Raw genomic sequence first — 19,031 nt, forward strand, 5'->3', positions numbered from 1 at the left:
GATACCCTTTTGCTATGCTTTTGTGCAAAATTGTTCATGACATTTCAGGAAATTCAATGCATAATGAAGAAATTGTAAACCGTCAATTTTCTATAATTTTCAAAAACCAATGAAGGAGAGAATGCGGCACATATGAATAAATCTGCTGTCGCAGCTCTGCAGTGGTGATAATAGGAAACAGTAATTACTTTCAGATACCCCTTGTATATTATATGATCTAATTAAGCAAGGATTAAGGAGACCTAGTTTTACCTAACAGGCACTTCAACCATTCAATTTATTGTTCAGTATGTTAGAAAGTCTGTAAGAATTGTCTTCCATGAGATTACACCAAGAATTTGCAGGCTCAGTAATTTCCAGCATCTTTATAATCAACTAGAAGGGTTGGACCCCCACACAGTAACTAAAATGAGAAAGAAGGGAGGGGATAATGAGAGGGTGATCTACTCAAGAACAATAGAATCTCCAGGTAATGATTTTCCATTCTCTCCACAAACAACAACCTTGTTAATGTACACCATAAATTCTTTTTAATAGACCTTTCTAACGGCATCTTCAATGAAATATGGGATTAAACTTTGCTTGCTCTAATTGTTCTGATATTCATTTTCATTATTCTAACTCTTTATTGCCAACTAGATTATTCAAGTTTTTTTATCAGTTCTTGTTGCAATTAAATATAATAGAATATTCTGTATTATCATTACCTATATACTGTTTATGATCACTAGTGACTAATGACCAAATCACTCAAATTCATGCTACTTTAAAAAAAAAAAAAAAAAGTATATTCTTCGTATCGTTTTATACAATCGTAAAAAGTTATTTGAATACGAATGTAAAACTTTCAACATGTATTAATTAAATCACTCTTGTTTATTTATTTATCCTCCTGGCTACTGGAGGATTATGTCCAATTGCAGCTATTTATAAAAATACAGCTTGTAAAACATTATCCTTCCTAAGTTTTTTATAATTAAAAAAAAAATTTGCTGTGTGTGAAAAATGTCAAACGTGACTGGAGTTCAAATCCAGAACCTTCTTTGGAAAAGACAAAGATGCTACCATTGCCATGGAGATTAGCTTGCTAAGGTCATATACAGCTTAATAAAAGACAGAGTTCATTGCCCTGAAGACAATACTGTTTATCAGTAGATTCTGTAAAGATCAATAAAGTATTTTTACTCATAAATCTCAAATTAGAAAATTCAGTTTCAATTTTGATTTAGAAAGAACAGGAACCAACACAAATTAAAAAAAAAAAAAATTAACTATAAATGTTCAAATTATCGCGCTTCCATAACTATTATTTATGTATAATATTGATATAAAATCCCATTACACACAGTATGTATAGAGAATTTTTGTTTTAAGTAATTTTAATTACTGCCTGATCCACTCAGTTGGCACCTATAGTTTAGTTTTTTCCTAACGATTATAAACCCAATGTCGATTACACTCAACTGAAGTAATATTCAAAGAAAATCATTGTAACCATTTTTTACTTACTGAACAAAATACATAGCCAAGTATTTCAACTTCCTACAAGCATAGGAGGAAAAAACATACATTTAAGTACTTCTACGTAAAAAAATATTATAAAAACTTCAATAACTAAACAACAAAAAAGTATGTAGCTTTGAAGATTCATTTATAAAAAAATTAGTGAAAATTCCTTACCGATAAAATCTGAATTAGATAAAACACCAACTCTCACAATACTATTTACTTTTCTTGAACGAAAAATTGATTCGACCATAGTATATGTATTTCTGAAAATGCAATACAATAATATTCTGAATAATACTCAGACAGTACTATAAACATAAAAATGTGGCTAAGTATTGGATGACTTATTCAGCAATATGGGTCAAGCCATACAATACCTTAAGCAGTTTTTTCATTGTAAACCTTTCCAGCTTTGTCAGAAAGTCTTGGCAATTCAATCATTAAAAGTTTGATTTTTTATTTTCTTAATAAATATTAAAATATAAACAAAAAAAATTCTTGAATTTTTTTGCGGGCCTCTGCAACAAAGGGGCTTTTTTTATTAATTATAATGATTACCAAAATAAGATTTAAACATCAAAATTTTTAGATTTCTAAATTTCAAATAAATAATTTTTTTATTTAGGGAGCTCCCTTACTCTGTGGGGACAATTTAGTAAATTATTTTTAATAAAAAAAAACATCCTTAATAAAAACAAATTTAAAAAAAGAACTATTTAAAAAATAGAAAAAATAAAGTAAAACTTTTGTGATAGAAATGAAGAAAAATTAAACACAGTAGTAAAATAAATGAACTTACAACATTGAATGAGACAATATAATAATTTTTATTTACCGTTAAATTGTAGCACTAATATGTATAACATTTCAAAATACAATTTATTATAATATTTATAATAAAAAAAGAAAAGAATGTATTAAATAGAATGCAGATAGGAGAATTATAAAAAATTCTACATCGGAATGACAAATAAAAATCTTAAATACATTTTCATGAACAAGCAATTTCATATAAAGAAGAAAATTCTAATTATGCTGTTCACATCAGAGATAATAAGCAAACATTTTCAAGTATAGATAACATGCAAATACATGTATTAGAAATAGATCAATTTTAATCCATTACTCTCAAGAAATATAAATAATAAAAAAATAGCAATACAAATATAATTAATGAAGAAGTAAAGTTTGAACACGACTGAATTATGGAAATAGTACATTTAATTTAAATTATTCAGATTTAAATTTAAAAATGTATATTCAAATTACTGTGCAAACAACAACAGTTCAATTAACTGCATTAAAAATCTGATGTGGACAGCACATGACTTCCTTGTACACCTAATAAATTACATATACACATTTTTGCTGCACTTCATTTAAAGTTATTTCATTTGAAAGTGAGATACGATCCTCCAGTTCTTTAATAAAGTAGACAGTTACACAATTGCTGAAATATTAGTTTTTATTAACATCAGATATTTACACAATTATTAATTCAACAATCTTATATGAAATATTACCACAGAGCAAAACTCCCTTTATTACTCGTATATTTAGATCAGTATAATTTGTATCTTCGTGAGTTGCTTATTAACAAAAGTTTTAGATTTCTGGTGTGCCATATAAACAAAAGTTAGTAGTAATTAAACTATTCCATCTAGTGAACTCCTTATACTGCTTACAAATGTTAATTTCGACCAAATGGTGTAAAATATTCAGTTTTTATTATTCGATTATTTGGTGATAAATCAAAAATGAAAAAGAAACAATCATATAGGAAAATGAAAGATAAAATGAAGAAATATACCTCAGAAAAGTGCAAGAAGATGAATATGAAAGGGAAGAAAATGTTAAGAACAAGGGAAGAATAAAAAGAATTGAGTGACGATGATGAATATAAAGAGAGAGAAAATTTGAAGACTAGAGAACGTGTACACAAATTAAGATCAGAAAAATTATATCAAACCAAAGAGCAATTAAATGATTGGCAACACAAAAACAAATAAACAAAATGATGATCAACTCCAACTTAGGGAGAATATTGTCCAACAATATCAGAGGAATAATGAACTAAAAGATAAGAATATTTGGCAATTTAATAAAGTTCAGGTGTGTATGCTTCAGTGTATATGTTGTTCTTGTGAGGGTCTACTTTTCAATCACTCTGTAGTTAACTTTACTGTAGATGAAATTAAACAGAAATTCCAGAATAATTAAATAAAATTAAACTAAAAAATCCAAAAATAATACAATTCTAAATTATAATTTTCAATTAATATTAAATAATCAAATTTTTCACCAAATCTATTAAATACACGCATATGTAATAATGCCTATTAAATTACATACACACATTTTTAAAAGTACATAAAATTTTATTTCCCTAATATCTTCTGATTTTTTTGCACATTTTTTTATTGTTATTGAATAATTATTTATTGTAAAAATTATTTTACAATCACAAGTTAATATTTATTAATAATCAATGTATTTAAATTAAAAAAATAAGTTAAAAAAAATAAATAAAAAAGGTGAAAAAAAAACCCAAAGGAGATGATTCGAACCAGTGAGAATTCCCTTTAAAATCAAAATATTTCATTAATTAACAATTTTAATTATAATTTCGATTGGAATCAAAACGAGAGGTGTACAACTAGATGTTATAACAGTGCTAAATCCAAAATTTCAACATCCTATAATTAATCGTTTTTGAGTTATGCGAGATACATGTGTACATACCTATGTACAGACATCACACCGAGACTAGTCAAAATGGTTTCATTAATGGTCAAAATTGATACTTACATTGAAATCTGAAAACTGAAATGTTTCAAGGGGGTTGGCTTCTTTGTTTAGTCTTGTGTGTGTTTGTGTGAGCTTGTTTAGTTACCGGTCCAGATGCTGCTATTGGTGAAGAGTGGACCATGTGATACGCCAGCTGGATGCACAGCAACAACTCTCTCCTGCTAAATAAAGAATTCTTTTTTTTACTACTAAATATTAACTAATAATCCCTTTCTTGTAATAATATAATTAATAAATAAATAATAAATAAAAAGACCAATATAAAATACAATTAAAATAATCTTTAAATTAACTGACAACAGACTGCTACTAGCAGGAGAGAGTCGCCTGATAAAGAGAGAGCCCAGCGCACCACCATTGGTCTGCTCTGCGTCAATAGCAGCTAAAATAAAAATGTGCGCACATACAACAAACAAACAAACCCATGCCCATCCTTTTTTATGGAGAGGGATGTGGCTCTGATCAAGGTTTATCTAGTATTTTCTTACGGCAAATGCTAGATTTGTTACCTACTGAAGTAGGAGTAGGCAATTCCACTAATGCATACTGAGTAAGACACACTACCCATTACAGATTTGGTCAACAAAATATATAGTTACAATTATTGATTTGAATAAAATATTAATTTTTATAGTATTCAGACACAAAAGTTACAGTTGAAAAATACACAAATAATATTAGTCACAAAAATAAGTAACAGAAGATTTATAATACTTACAAGTTAATATCATCACCATCTGCAATGTTAAAAAGCTGAGTACTACGAGTCCAATTTCGATGCTGTGAAATAACATCTACATCATAAGATAGTTCATTGCAACCCGGCAAACAGCCACAAGTACTGAACAATGCTTCACGATGTCTAGTATCAGATGATGATGATGCCACTAAAATATAAAAGGAAAGTCTAATTATTTTCTGAAACAAATCTAAGACAAATTAATAGTTTTAACAGCAAAGATAACTGTTATCGCTTTTCCTGTGAATAGTCTTAAATGAGCTGATTCAGTAAAAGCAAAGGTTTATTGCTTAATGACATCACCAAGAATGGAAAAACTAGCTTTACAGTAAGCATGTCATACAGTAGTTTGGTTTTTTGTCTGGTCTCTAATTGGGAAATAGTGTCCATAGTCATAGAAGATCATCCTTCCTTCCTAGATAGGAGTCCTGCCGGTTTCTATAAAGTTGCTGCTTGATGCTTCAGAGAAAACCAGTGTTCCAATTGCTGCAGCATTCTTCTAACGAATAAAGAATAATAGATTAGGAGAGAGTGAGAGGGAAGAAGGGGACAATTAACTCACAGAGGGGCTAACTATGATTGGACTAGTTTACTACATTAAAGAAGTCCCATTTTAGGATGTTATTTGCAAAAATGAAAAATACTATAAAAAATGTTTCTCCTCAACATATTTAAGAAGCAGTTTCATTAAATCTTTATTGACCCAATCAAGATTTAATGGGGGTCTCAAACCCACAATGATGTAAACTTGCTCTAAAAGATCATCTTTCTCAAGTAACTCTGTTATTACTTAATTTTTAATTACTAAATTACTAAGCTTCTTAAAAACGGATATAATACACAATTTCTGACTAAAATTCTTTAATTTGATACAAATACTGGTCATTAGTCATTATCATCATTGATTTTCATAAAATTTTAATTAAAATTTGATTATTTTATTTAAAAGAAGGAAAGTTTCAGTTCATAAAAAGGATTTCACAATATCATTTCTACAATGACCTACATGCGACCAAATATCTTGAATCATTCTAAATTACAAAATTTAAAAAAAACTATTAAAAACCTAAATGCAATATAAGAAATAAAAATTTAAACTTCATTCCATAACAACTGAAGACTGCAAGAAATTTACTGAACTTTAAAGTTTTTAGTTTCACAATCTATTATGAAACTATAGTTTTTATAACAAACATTTTATTATAGTTTTTAGTCATAAACAAAAACTATTATGCAACTTGGAACATAAGACAGTAACCTCAAGAACAACATGATCACATGCCAGGTTTACTAAGAAAAATGAGGAGTGTGGTATCCTAGAAATGTAGCTGATGTTCATCTACCTAACTGACACTATACAAATGACAACTTACCTTAAAATTCACAAAAGTTTTTTTTTTTTTTTTTGGGTGAAAAACACTTTCGTGTTATCATCGCCCATCAAAATAATAACTAGGGTGTTCCTTCTGGGATATTAAAATATTACGACACTAATAGGATTAAAGCTACGATGAAAACTAATATAATAATAGGAATAACATTAAAATAGTAAAAGAAATGCAACAATTAGGATAATATATGTAACACTAATAACAAAATAATATCAAAATTTATGACGGGTTAAATCTTATTAAGTACATTAATTCTTCTTAGAAATAGCAAGCATTTTGGATAGCTGTTTCCAGTGATACAAAGAAATTAATAAAAGATTGACATTGGCAGAAACAACATTGTTTTGGAGATATCAGTGTGCTTCTCTAAATATCAAGTAAGCTTTTTGTTCACCATTATCTCCATCAATTTGCACAAAACGCTTGTCAAGAAGATAGGTCGGTCATCTAAGGAGCATGCTTTGTCTCTACCAGATTTAAAGACTAGTATGACAATTGCTTCCTACCATGTGAGTGAGAAGACTCACACGTAGAAGAAATCATTATAACCCACCGGGTTGGTCTAGTGGTTAACGCGTCTTCCCAAATCAGCTGATTTGGAAGTCGAGAGTTACAGCATTCAAGTCCTAGTAAAGCCAGTTATTTTTACACGGATTTGAATACTAGATCGTAGATACCGGTGTTCTTTAGTGGTTGGGTTTCAATTAACCACACATCTCAGGAACGGTCGAACTGAGAATGTACAAGACTACACTTCATTTACACTCATACATATATCATCCTCATTCATCCTCTGAAGAATTATCTAAACGGTAGTTACCGGAGGCTAAACAGGAAAAAGAAAGAAGAAATCATTATAAATGCAGAGTACATGATGAAGGGCCAAATTGGGAAAGCATACTGAGATGGATCTTATCAGGAACAGGGGAGCTGTCACGTGAGTTTTTTAATGCATGTGACAACTCGTCGAATGTAAAATGAGCATTTAATTCGTCAACTGAATAACCAATTTTTTACGGTATTATTTCCATTTGTATCTTAAATTTATTAGTACAAAGTACCAGTTGATGATGACATAAATGTGCATGATCCATCTTTCAGTAGACAAAGGTTCAAGTCCTGTCTTACTCTGTTTATGATATTTCCTCGATGGGAACAGATTGTTGAGCCCCATGAAATATAGTGGGCATTAAAGTCTTCTACTATTAACAATGAGATGTTATTTGAACGATTTTGTATATATAGATTTTGTAGAAATAGTGCATCTAACTCAAAGTTTGGTGAGAATTATAGATTGCACATGTTTAATTTGAATGAAAAAGAGATCTTTATGGCGATTGTGGGAATGTGGGTAGCCTGTGGTATCCTTTAGCTGATACCCCATCTAGCAAGAAGATAGAAACCCCACCACTTTCTTTACTATCAACAAGACAGTTGAATTTTTCACAGAAATAACCTCTGAGAGTTACTTCATCTTGTTGTAGCAAGTGTGTTTCCTGGAAGCGCATTACTGAGTGTTTTTGTGCATATATCAATACCCTAACATCTACAATCTGGGAACGAAGACCTTGAACGTTCCAATGGATAATGTTCATAGATAGAGGTAACTATAGATACAGAATATATATATATATATATATATATATATATGTAGAATTACAGATAAATAAAAATTATTTATAGGTGATTCTGATTTTCTGTTGTAAATAACATTGTGTGCAGATTATTTGTTGAATATTACCCCGTTTTTCTTTCTTGTGTTTGTAACTTTTACTAAGTACTTGGTTTCTTCGGGCACTTCAGGCACAAAATCTGAACAAGCTGTTTTAATTCACTGTAGGTTCCACATTGTTTATTACTCACATTTGCAGTGGCAGCAAAAGAGACATCTGGTTTAACAAGGTTCCAGGAGATCAGTGTCTTTATGTATTTTTTTTTTTTTTTTTGTGTGACCAGAAACGATAATTTCTGCTCGGTACAAATTTTGAAAATTGTTTTTTCTTCTTTAAAAGTTGGGCAATCTCTTGAGCAAGCAGAATGAGATCCTCCACAGTTAATGCATCTTTCTTCCTTCTAACAGTCAGTATCTTTGTAGCCTTCTTTTGCACATATTACAGTGTTTGGGCAAGAAATTGTTGGTATGGCCATACTCTGACACTGGAAACATCACCGTGGGTTAAGGATGAATATCCTTATCAGACAAAGCTAATCGAGGTCTTTTCACAATACTAATGTTGGTGGTTTTATTCAAATGGACTACCAACCATCATGGAGTTTATCTGTGGAATACTAATTATGGTCATACTAGTATCAGGAAAATACAGGACCACCTCTGCAGAGCCTACGCATACTGAGGCTAGAGCACAAGACTCACTACTTAGAGCCATCCACTCATCAGCATGATAGTTTCCACCTTGGATTACAGTTGCGCTTTGTAAGGTGTCACAAAACCACTGAGGGTAACTGCAATACGAAACCATGAAGGATGTTGTTGTACAGTTGCGTAATAGTATATGTTGTACTTGATGAAGTGTATGTGTATAGTGTAAAGTGTTCTGCAGCTCTGTGTGTAATGGGAAGACAAGCTGCAGAGACTAGGCCTATAGGGATGCCACAAAGTCTTAAAGAATAAGAATCCCCATCGCAGTATTCACAAAAGCTGCTTATCATAAACATCACATCTGCAGAGGAAACAACACTTACCAACTTCTCCTTAACGAATAGCACATTAAATTGTAAAAAAAGTGAGGTAGCATTAAATGACTGATAATAATGTAGCCCTTTCTGTGAAAAACAGTGCCTTAGGACATTCTCACCACTCGGTAAAAGAATTTTTATATAATATAAAACTATCAGAATCAAACTTTTTAATAAAGGCAAAACTAATTCAGCCTTTTTTTGTTATTTCTTTAAAAGAAACACTAATAATGATTACAATAATAACAATAATAATAATAACAATTTACTTCAGGTATCATTATTTGTTTTGTTTTGACTACTGGAAATAAGTTCTAATTCACCTTTATTGATTTTATGTAACCTCAGTACATTTCAAAGAAATGTGGTTGCAACATTAAGTCCATTGGATTAATTTATTCAGTACACTCAAAACAAAATGTGCTCTTATAAATTCACAATTAACTTACTTATACTTTTACGGACGCAATCAACTTTCTTCTTTCCACATACTGGAGTATCATGAAAATCTAAAAAAAACAAACTAATGATAGATACATATTAACTAGTAATAATCCAAATGAGCACATGTACAAATTATACATGCATATACACATGAGTGTGCAGACACATGCACAAGATGCGAGCAAGGAAAGGCTACATTCTGATGTTTTTTTTATTTTATACAAAGAAAAAGGAATAAAGTAATTGAAGAAAAGATTTAGAATAGAGTAATTATCCAACAAGAAAAAATAAGAATTTTAAAATTTGCTGATTACATTATTCCATCAGAAACTAAAAATGAGCTAGAAGAAATTCTGAATGGCATAAATTGATTACTAGAGGAGAATTTTTTTTGAAAATAAATAAGAACAAACATAATGAAATTGACAAATTAAATATCGTGTTAGTTTATTATACAAATCATATTAAGGATATGAAATAAAAAACAATGACAAAGTAACTAAAACATTAAAAGCAGAGTGATAAAAGAAGAGCTTTCATGAAAAAAGGAAATCTTTTAGATTCAAATATTAATATAAGAATTAGAAAGACTTCTTGGAAATAATTTCTACTGTATACTGCTTATGGCAATGAAACATGAACAATAGAAAAAGCAGGAAAAAAGGAATAAAGTTGATAAAAATGTTGTCTTATAAAAGAACGTTGAAAATTAGCGGGGTTGATAAAAAAATCAAATGAAACAGTTTTATGATTAGATTGATTCCAGAAAAGAAAATTAGACTATAAATTTTGACACATAGGTTTAGTTAATTTGTTAACAGGCTGAAAGAAAATAAAAACTGTACAGATATGCAAAGATTTTAATATATAAAACAAACAACTGAAGACGTAAATTATAGTAATTATGTTAAAGTTACAAAATAAGCACAGAACATAAAAAAGAGTGACTAATACCATCAAACAAGTCAAATGACTGATGATTTAAATAAAAATCTTATGAAAATAAATGACGTCAAAAAAAGCACAGCAAAAAGTAAAACTTAAAACTAATTAAATCTATAATTTTTTTAAAATGATATAACAAATCAAGTTTTATAAGCCATTACAAATAAGAAGAGAAAAAAAATTTTCAAACAAAGTTTGTAGATTTTGTTTAAAAACGTATCCATTTAATTTATATAGAGGAAGCTTATTACAAAACTATCAAATTAGTATGCATTTGATTTTGAGTAGAAAATATGGATTAAAAGAAAACCTTTTTCTTCAAGCCGTATTAAAAATACAACTTATGTTTACAAATTAAACACATGAACAATGGAAAGGCAATACTTATTATTACTTATCAACAGTCCAAGATTAAAAATCATTAAAGTTAATCTTATATTCTGTAAAGCACAGCAAACAGTGCCAAGAAATTTTAATGTCAAATGTTCATTATGTAGTAATCATCAGCTTACATTCTACCACCAAAAATTACTTTTGTGTTCATAAGAAAATAATTCTAATGTATAAAAAAACAATATGGTATTTCTGCAGAAAAATGAATAACTTAGAATCGTATCAAATTAATTAAAACCAACACTCTCAAATAATTATAAAATAAAAAACATAATTAAACACTTACGTGGCTGATATATAGCATTGCAATAACAATTTTTAAGCGTTAAATTAGCTTCACATTCTGTTTCACAATTCTTATGGGTGTAAATATCAAAAAATAATAACTTTCTTTCATGGCCATAATAACAGCCTCGATCCTCTGGATCCCAACTACGTAAAGCAGAATCTGTCTCGATTAACTTGGGTGTTATATGAAGAAGCGTTCTTTTATTTACTTCTAAGTAAAGTAATGCATGTTGTAATGATGGAAGTTCACTTGGATTATGAACTATAGCCTAAATAAAATTTAGAAATATATTAAAATATTACAATTTTCTGTTCTTTTTTAAATTTATTTTAATAAATAATCTATTTATCAAAACAATAAGTAGATACAAATTTAAGAACAAGCAACTGACTTTCTTTACAGTTTCTCTGTTAAAATGTTAAGAATTTATTACCAAGACTTCTTCAATTTAAAGACAATAATTTTGTATTGTTTTATTAATTTTTTTTATTGCCTTTTCTATGGGAAACAGTTTCCTGTTTCCTCTTTCCAAAGAACGGATAGGTAAAAAAATATCAAAACAGAAATGGGCAAGTCAGAAGAGATGTTATGCAGAAAAGAATGCTATTGGAGCTAAACACAGATTTAGGAATTAAAAATAGATTGTTACAACTTAATGTTAGCAAAGATGGTAAATAGGAAAACCAGAAAAATAAACAACAATGGCTTTTAAAATTTCAAACACGTGAACGTGTTAAAAGGAAAATGTTTAATTAGCAGATTACAGAAAAGATATATGAACTGAAGAAAATTTTTTCATCAGTCAAGTAAAAAATAGGAGGATTTTGCAAAAACCACTAAAAAGCTCCTGTGAAAACTTTGATGGTCTAGAATTTGAGCCATGAATGGTTAGTGAATCTGTTTCTAAAATAAAATGTAAAGAATTAAAAATAATAAAGCAAAAGAAAAATAGAGATAAATGAATTAAGTTATAGAAAATCTGCTGAGGCAGAAAGATTTTTACAGTAAGAAATTGGAAAAATTAATTTAACGAAATGATTGATTACAAACAAAAAAATAATAAAAGCATTACTACATGGAAAATACTTCAATATGTAATAACTAAATAAATATATGCTAAAAGATTATAACAACTTGAAAAGTTTTAGTAGGTAATTCCTTAATAATAGAATATTAATAATCAGAAATTAATTGTGAGTGATAGAATTAATATAGAGTACATGAATGTCCAATAAGATGAAAAATTTGAATAACTATATCATGAATACATAAATAATCTTTCCCACAACAAATAAATTCTATGATATTTATACTTACTTAATTACTCAAAGGCTTCAGGAATTCATAACTATACTAACAATGGTTTGCCAATTCTCTGTATCTTGAGCCAACCTGACCCAATCACTTCCTCAGTTCAAACCTAATATTGTTTTTCTAACGTCATCTGAGTCTACCCAAAGATCTCATTCCATTACATCACCGGCTAAAACCCAAGCAGCAACTCTTTTGTTCCCTATTTGCATGATATATCTCGGCTCAGGACAATTTTAATTTTAATCGCTCTATATCTGGACTCAAATAAAATCTATGCACCTCAGACTTAAATTGCACTTCCTTCATTGCCCAGTATGTTTGTCTGCTACAATACAGGAGCAAATATTTTTTCTATAATTTTTTCTCAAAAATTCTAAACTTCTTTACATCCACTAAATTCTATGACCATGTCTCACAATCGCTGAACACAACCAGTAAAATTACTGTTTTTTCCTACTTTTAACCCATTTTGAAAGTAATCAAGAACTCAATAGCTTAATTCTGGAATAAAAAGGCATTTACTAGAAATAATATTTTCTCAACTCCCTCATCAATTTCATTATGGTTCATTAGAATCATACCTAGATTTTAAATTCATCAACTCTTTCCAAACACCTCCCATTCACATGAAGGCTAAGACCATCATTTGAGCTCCTACACAAATCTTATGCACTGGCATAATTTCTAATTGGTTTGAAGTTCCTTTCATTTTACAAAAAATATTTTGACATGGAATTTAAAACAAATAAAACATTAAAGAAAACAAACAGGAGAAATAAAAAAACATTGTAATTTTATATTTATAACTCAGAATACAAATAAAATATGCTTACCAAAAAACCGTTGGACCTAGGTGTACAAAACTCCTGTCTTTCATTCATACCAAAATCTAACAAAAATGAAGCTGTATTTGCAAAATTGGCACCTGGCACTCTAAAAGGTAATACTTGAAAAGGATCCCCAATCTTTTTCACATATCCTGTATCTGGAGACCAGTCTGCAGTACTCATTATATATTTGTAAGGGTAATTTAACATAGACTCTAAAGGCATTGATGAACGAAAACTAAACAAAAAAAAAAAAAAAAAATTAATAAATATAACCGTGTATAGTATTAATACTTACTTACCCGTGCTAAAGCTACAATAGAACAGGTTAGTAGACACATATTTTTACCAGAGCCTTATTGTACGCACCTTTCTCATTCAACATAATGAACAGAATCATATTATATGGTTCATTGTTTTCAAATATTTTAGATTATCTTTTGTTAAATTCTATCACACTAGGTAATATATGTATATATCTTTTAAGTCATGAAATCGCTACAGAGATTTCCTGCAAAAGTTGATCATCTGAGAGCAAAGAAAATCTGCAAGCAGCAGTAATTAAAATGCTCTAGCTCTCATGAGTTAAAAAAAGATTAGGAGTCAACTGAGGAAAGAATCACAGCAAAAGTAAAAATCTCAGTGAAACTGAACAATAACTAAACAGAATTATTACAGTAACATGTAAAAAACCTTCAAAAGCTTCTAAGAAAGACTTGACAGTTTGATATTGCACAAATATCTCTATAGAACTGCAATAAATTATAGCAACATCATATTCTAAAAAAAAAACAAAAATAAAAATAAAATTAATACAATTAAAAAAACTGATTTATTCTTTTTTAAATCTTAATTACAAAAATCATGAATAATTAAAGACAATTTGAATTTTTTAAAATAAATATACTTAACTTACTTATCAATAATAGTTTTAGAATAAAACCCTCGTGGTGGCAATAAATTAAAAGAATGACAAAGTCCCACAATCATTGAAGAAAACTGAATAAGTTTACATGGATTATCTTCCTCAACATTACACCAGGTGAGCCTCTTAAAGATTTTTTTACATGTTTTCATCTGCATCTACAATAAAAAATAGGCATAAAAATACTTTCATTTTTACTTTCATTTTTCTTGGATTATAATAGTCCAAGTAAATAACCATAGTTTAATGATGACATTTAAAAAAAGATTTTTTTTACAACAATCCCTCATTACCTTTTTCCTTTCGATGAGTGACATGGATTTTCTACAATTTTAACGACTGAAACTATTTAAATTTCAAGTAGTTTAGATAATTTCTATTTCTTTACTTGCATACTTACAGTTTTCACAGAACAATTATCTCTCATCATAATTTGTGTTATTAAAACAACACATTATTTTATGTATAAGAGTGTTGATAACAACATGCAGGCTTGTTAACAACAGTGTTTTATAAGTTTAAGACATTTTATAAGTTTATAAAAGTCAACTTATTTAAATTTACTTTATATATATATATATATATATATAAAGTAAATTAAAATTTGATCTTGTAAAAAAAAGAAAAATTAATTTCTTACAATCTGTTGATAAGAAATTTACTCACCGTAAAAAAATCAGTATTAACAGTACTAAAATTTCCCTCAGTATCAGATAAATTTAAAACTTTATCATTTGAATCCTGACACAATAAAGCAGCAATGTTTAGTGAATCAGATCTAAAACAAATAAAATTAATAATTGTGTGGCCTGAAGGTACAGGACACCATGTCACGTTTTAATTTTTTTACATGAGAACAGATTAAATTTTTAAAATTCATTATTTCTTAATCTCTGAATACATATGTTTTCTTCTATCACACATTCTATTGAAAAAAAAAACATTATTTTAATCTAAACTAATGTATTTTCCAACTGTTTAATTTTAAAAAATGGACATAGTGATTTTTACTGCTAAATGAGTTTTAATTTTAAAAAAAAATTTCCAACACTATGTCCATAATCGGTGAAAGAAAAATGACAAATATTATTATTTTTTTTTTTTTGTCTTCAGTCATTTGACTGGATTGATGCAGCTCTCCAAGATTCCCAATCTAGTGCTAGTCGTTTCATTTCAGTATACCATCTACATCCTACATCCCTAATAATTTGTTTTACATATTCTAAACGTGGCCTGCCTACACAATTTTTCCCTTCTACCTGTCTTTCCAATATTAAAGCGACTATTCCAGGATGCCTTAGTATGTGGCCTATAAGTCTGTCTCTTCTTTTAACTATATTTTTCCAAATGCTTCTTTCTTCATCTATTTGCCGCAATACGTCTTCATTTGTCACTTTATCCACCCATCTGGTTTTTAACATTCTCCTATAGCACCGCATATCAAAAGCTTCTAATCTTTTCTTCTCAGATACTCCGATCGTCCAAGTTTCACTTCCATATAAAGCGACACTCCAAACATACACTTTTAAAAATCTTTTCCTGACATATAAATTAATTTTTGATGTAAACAAATTATATTTCTTACTGAAGGCTCGTTTAGCTTGTGCTATTCGGCATTTTATATTGCTCCTGCTTCGTCCATCTTTAGTAATTCTACTTCCCAAATAACAAAATTCTTCTACCTCCATAATCTTTTCTCCTCCTATTTTCATATTCAGTGGTCCATCTTTGTTATTTCTACTACATTTCATTACTTTTGTTTTGTCCTTGTTTATTTTCTTGCGATAGTTCTTGCGTAGGACTTCTCTATGCCGATCATTGTTTCTTCTAAATCCTTTTTACTCTCGGCTAGAATTACTATATCATCAGCAAATCGTAGCATCTTTATCTTTTCACCTTGTATTGTTACTCCGAATCTAAATTGTTCTTTAACATCATTAACTGCTAGTTCCATGTAAAGATTAAAAAGTAACGGAGATAGGGATCATCCTTGTCGGACTCCCTTTCTTATTACGGCTTCTTTCTTATGTTCTTCAATTGTTACTGTTGCTGTTTGGTTCCTGTACATGTTAGCAATTGTTCTTCTATCTCTGTATTTGAACCCTAATTTTTTTTAAATGATGAACATTTTATTCCAGTCTACGTTATCGAATGACTTTTCTAGGTCTATAAACGCCAAGTATGTTGGTTTGTTTTTCTTTAATCTTAAATAGAGTCTTTAATCTTAAATATTATTAAATTTTTTAATAAAAAAAACAAATTGTAGGTAAAAATATTAACTTACGTCTTAAAATAAATAGTGATAACCTTCAAAAAAAAACCTTATTTGGAAGTTAACAAAAAAATCATTATTTTTAGACATGAAAAGACTAATCTAATGTATTACAACTAAATTCCATACATGTAATGGGATTTAAAATCACAAAATGTCTTATTAATACAACAAAAACCAAAAGTTGAGTTGAACTCAAATTGTAACCATAAAATATTACAAACAAAACAATACAAAATTATAATCTTATGTTGACTACATGTTATTACAAAAGAAAATTGTTTAAGTATTAGAAATAAATTATTAGAATTGAAATATAATCATAATACTATAATAAGTTTACGAAAAATTATTTAATAAGTTTATATAGAATTATATTTATACAAAAGCAAACATTTAAAAAAAAAAATAAATAATTTTATACATCTTTATCAATTAGTTCTTCAACGTAATCTTCCACATTTTGGTTCATAATATTGTGGTAAAAATGATTACACTTGAATGGTCAAAAACTGAAGGAAGATAATATATATCACTGTATTTCAGCACTGAAGTTGGTTTTGGATTGTATCTCATAACATCACGTGGATCTGGAAATACTAAGATTTTTTTTTAGTTTCTTCTTAAATTTATTTCCATAAAATCTGAACCTGCATTCTTTTGCTTTACTTAAAAATATAGAGGAATTTGAAATGTTTTAATTCATTCAATTCCATGTCACATACAGGTTAATTCTTTGAACACTAATAAAATAATGCTTCCAATCCCAACGTGGACCCAAAAAGCAAGTGTAGGCCTCAGTTTATTGTATACGACAATGACCGGCGGCTATCTGACGAGGATGTTCTGTCCCTTATTAGGGAGCAGAACACTGAGTTAGATGAGGCCATGTTTAACCAAGAGTATAGGCTACTCTTCAATACTGGGAAGCGTGATGCCCAATGGCATCACAGTGTGTTTGAATTTGGTGCTGGTCCCTTTAAGAAGTTTGTGTCTGAGGGTAAGTTGTATCTCAATCTCATATCTTGTTGAGTCAGGGAGTCCATTGATGTGCAAGGTTACTTTAAGTGCTGTCGTTTTGGCCACAGAGCAAATTTCTATAAGTATGCGTGCATTGTGGCAAGGAAAGTCACAAGCGTGACAACTGTCTGCAGATAGCCGAGGCTTTATCCTGCATCAACTGTAAAAGGTTGCGCAAAGAGTGCAGACATTCGGTCAACAGTAAGGACTGTAGCTGTTTCTTACATGTGGTAGAATTGTACTTCAATTCCCTGGAAAATTAGAACTTCTCATAGATGCTTGATGTCTGTGTGTAGTGTTAAGTGAACTGTTGTTGTGAGTCTCAGGGTTGCTTTTTGAAGCGTCCTTTAATAGCAGGATGATCTACAAAGTCATGAAGTTTTTATGGTCTCTCACATGCTTAATGATTTGCTCATTCTTCGATGCAAAAGGCTGTTGGTTTAGGTCTATTGCAATTGCCAAATCACTTCTTTGGCACGAGTTAGGTGATGAACTGTGAGCATTTTCTGCGGGCTTTTGTTCCTGTTTGCAGGGATGCTTTTGCATCAAGGATGGTTTGATCTAATCTCCTTGTTTTGAGTTGTTTCGGTCTTGACTAAAGTGCTGTTTTAGTAGTTATAGGGGACCTGGTAGAGAACTATTTCATGGCAGTTTCTACTGCTGTATTTTTGACAATTTACTTGGCTAGCTTACTTCTCCTCACATCTTGCACTGGTGATTGTGGGTTCATTTAGCTGTTAGTTACCCGGGTAGCTAGGTTACCACCTGGATACTTTGGTTGGCCGGAGGTAAGCGTATTTGGCACCAAACCCCGGTTAGAGTAATTCAAGTGTCAATGGGGGTCGTGCTCAGGAGTGTGATTCTCACTCTCCCAAGTACAATTTCACTAACTTTAGTATGGCAATTTGTTGAACTGGAGTGCACTAATAAGGGGCACATTAGTAAATGTTAATTGCGACCAACTTAGTATTAAATCCAATTGGTCCTCAAACTTGGAGGGAAGGTGGGAGACTAGAGGTTGTACTCAACTCCTGAACAGACAACCTGAGGAACTTTGGTACATTTTCAGTTACACTGGTTAGCACTACAATCACTAAATTTAACATTATGATGTCATGGTATGAAATTACTAAATTTATAGTATTGTAAAGTGGGTTCATACAATTTCAGGTGGTGAAAGAATGATATAGAGTTAGGCACGCGGGGGTCTTTGATCTTCTGCAGGTAGGCAGTTAGTTTTAGCAGTTCCTGTGGGCTACGTGGTTGAATTAGGTGATGATTTCTAAGAAGGAAAATTTTTTACAAGGCAAATTTTTAAGACACTAATAGCTAGGAATGAAGGAGGTGGTGTGGCAACCAGAAATGTTACAAGGCGGATGTTCTTCTCCCTCGGGGGGGATTGAGATGCTCCCAATCCCTAGGTGTCAGTATTATTAAAAATATTTGTGTCTTTTCAAT

General features: G+C 29.9%; 1 protein-coding gene across 1 annotated transcript in view; it reads right to left on the reverse strand.

Moving 5' to 3' along the window:
* Positions 1–1,093: 1,093 nt before the first annotated feature.
* LOC142329545 (pickpocket protein 28-like) overlaps positions 1,094–19,031 on the reverse strand; it is a 37,716-nt gene continuing 19,778 nt past the window's right edge. The window contains exons 4-9 of the mRNA XM_075374215.1: positions 13,363–13,594; positions 11,213–11,483; positions 9,594–9,653; positions 5,036–5,204; positions 1,681–1,772; positions 1,094–1,158 (exon numbers count right to left, since the gene is read on the reverse strand). Of these exons, the coding sequence (XP_075230330.1) occupies positions 1,094–1,158; positions 1,681–1,772; positions 5,036–5,204; positions 9,594–9,653; positions 11,213–11,483; positions 13,363–13,594 (889 nt within the window). The remainder of the gene's footprint in view (positions 1,159–1,680; positions 1,773–5,035; positions 5,205–9,593; positions 9,654–11,212; positions 11,484–13,362; positions 13,595–19,031) is intronic.

Source organism: Lycorma delicatula, chromosome 8 (assembly GCF_047948215.1).
Source record: "Lycorma delicatula isolate Av1 chromosome 8, ASM4794821v1, whole genome shotgun sequence".
NCBI lineage: Eukaryota > Metazoa > Arthropoda > Insecta > Hemiptera > Fulgoridae > Lycorma > Lycorma delicatula.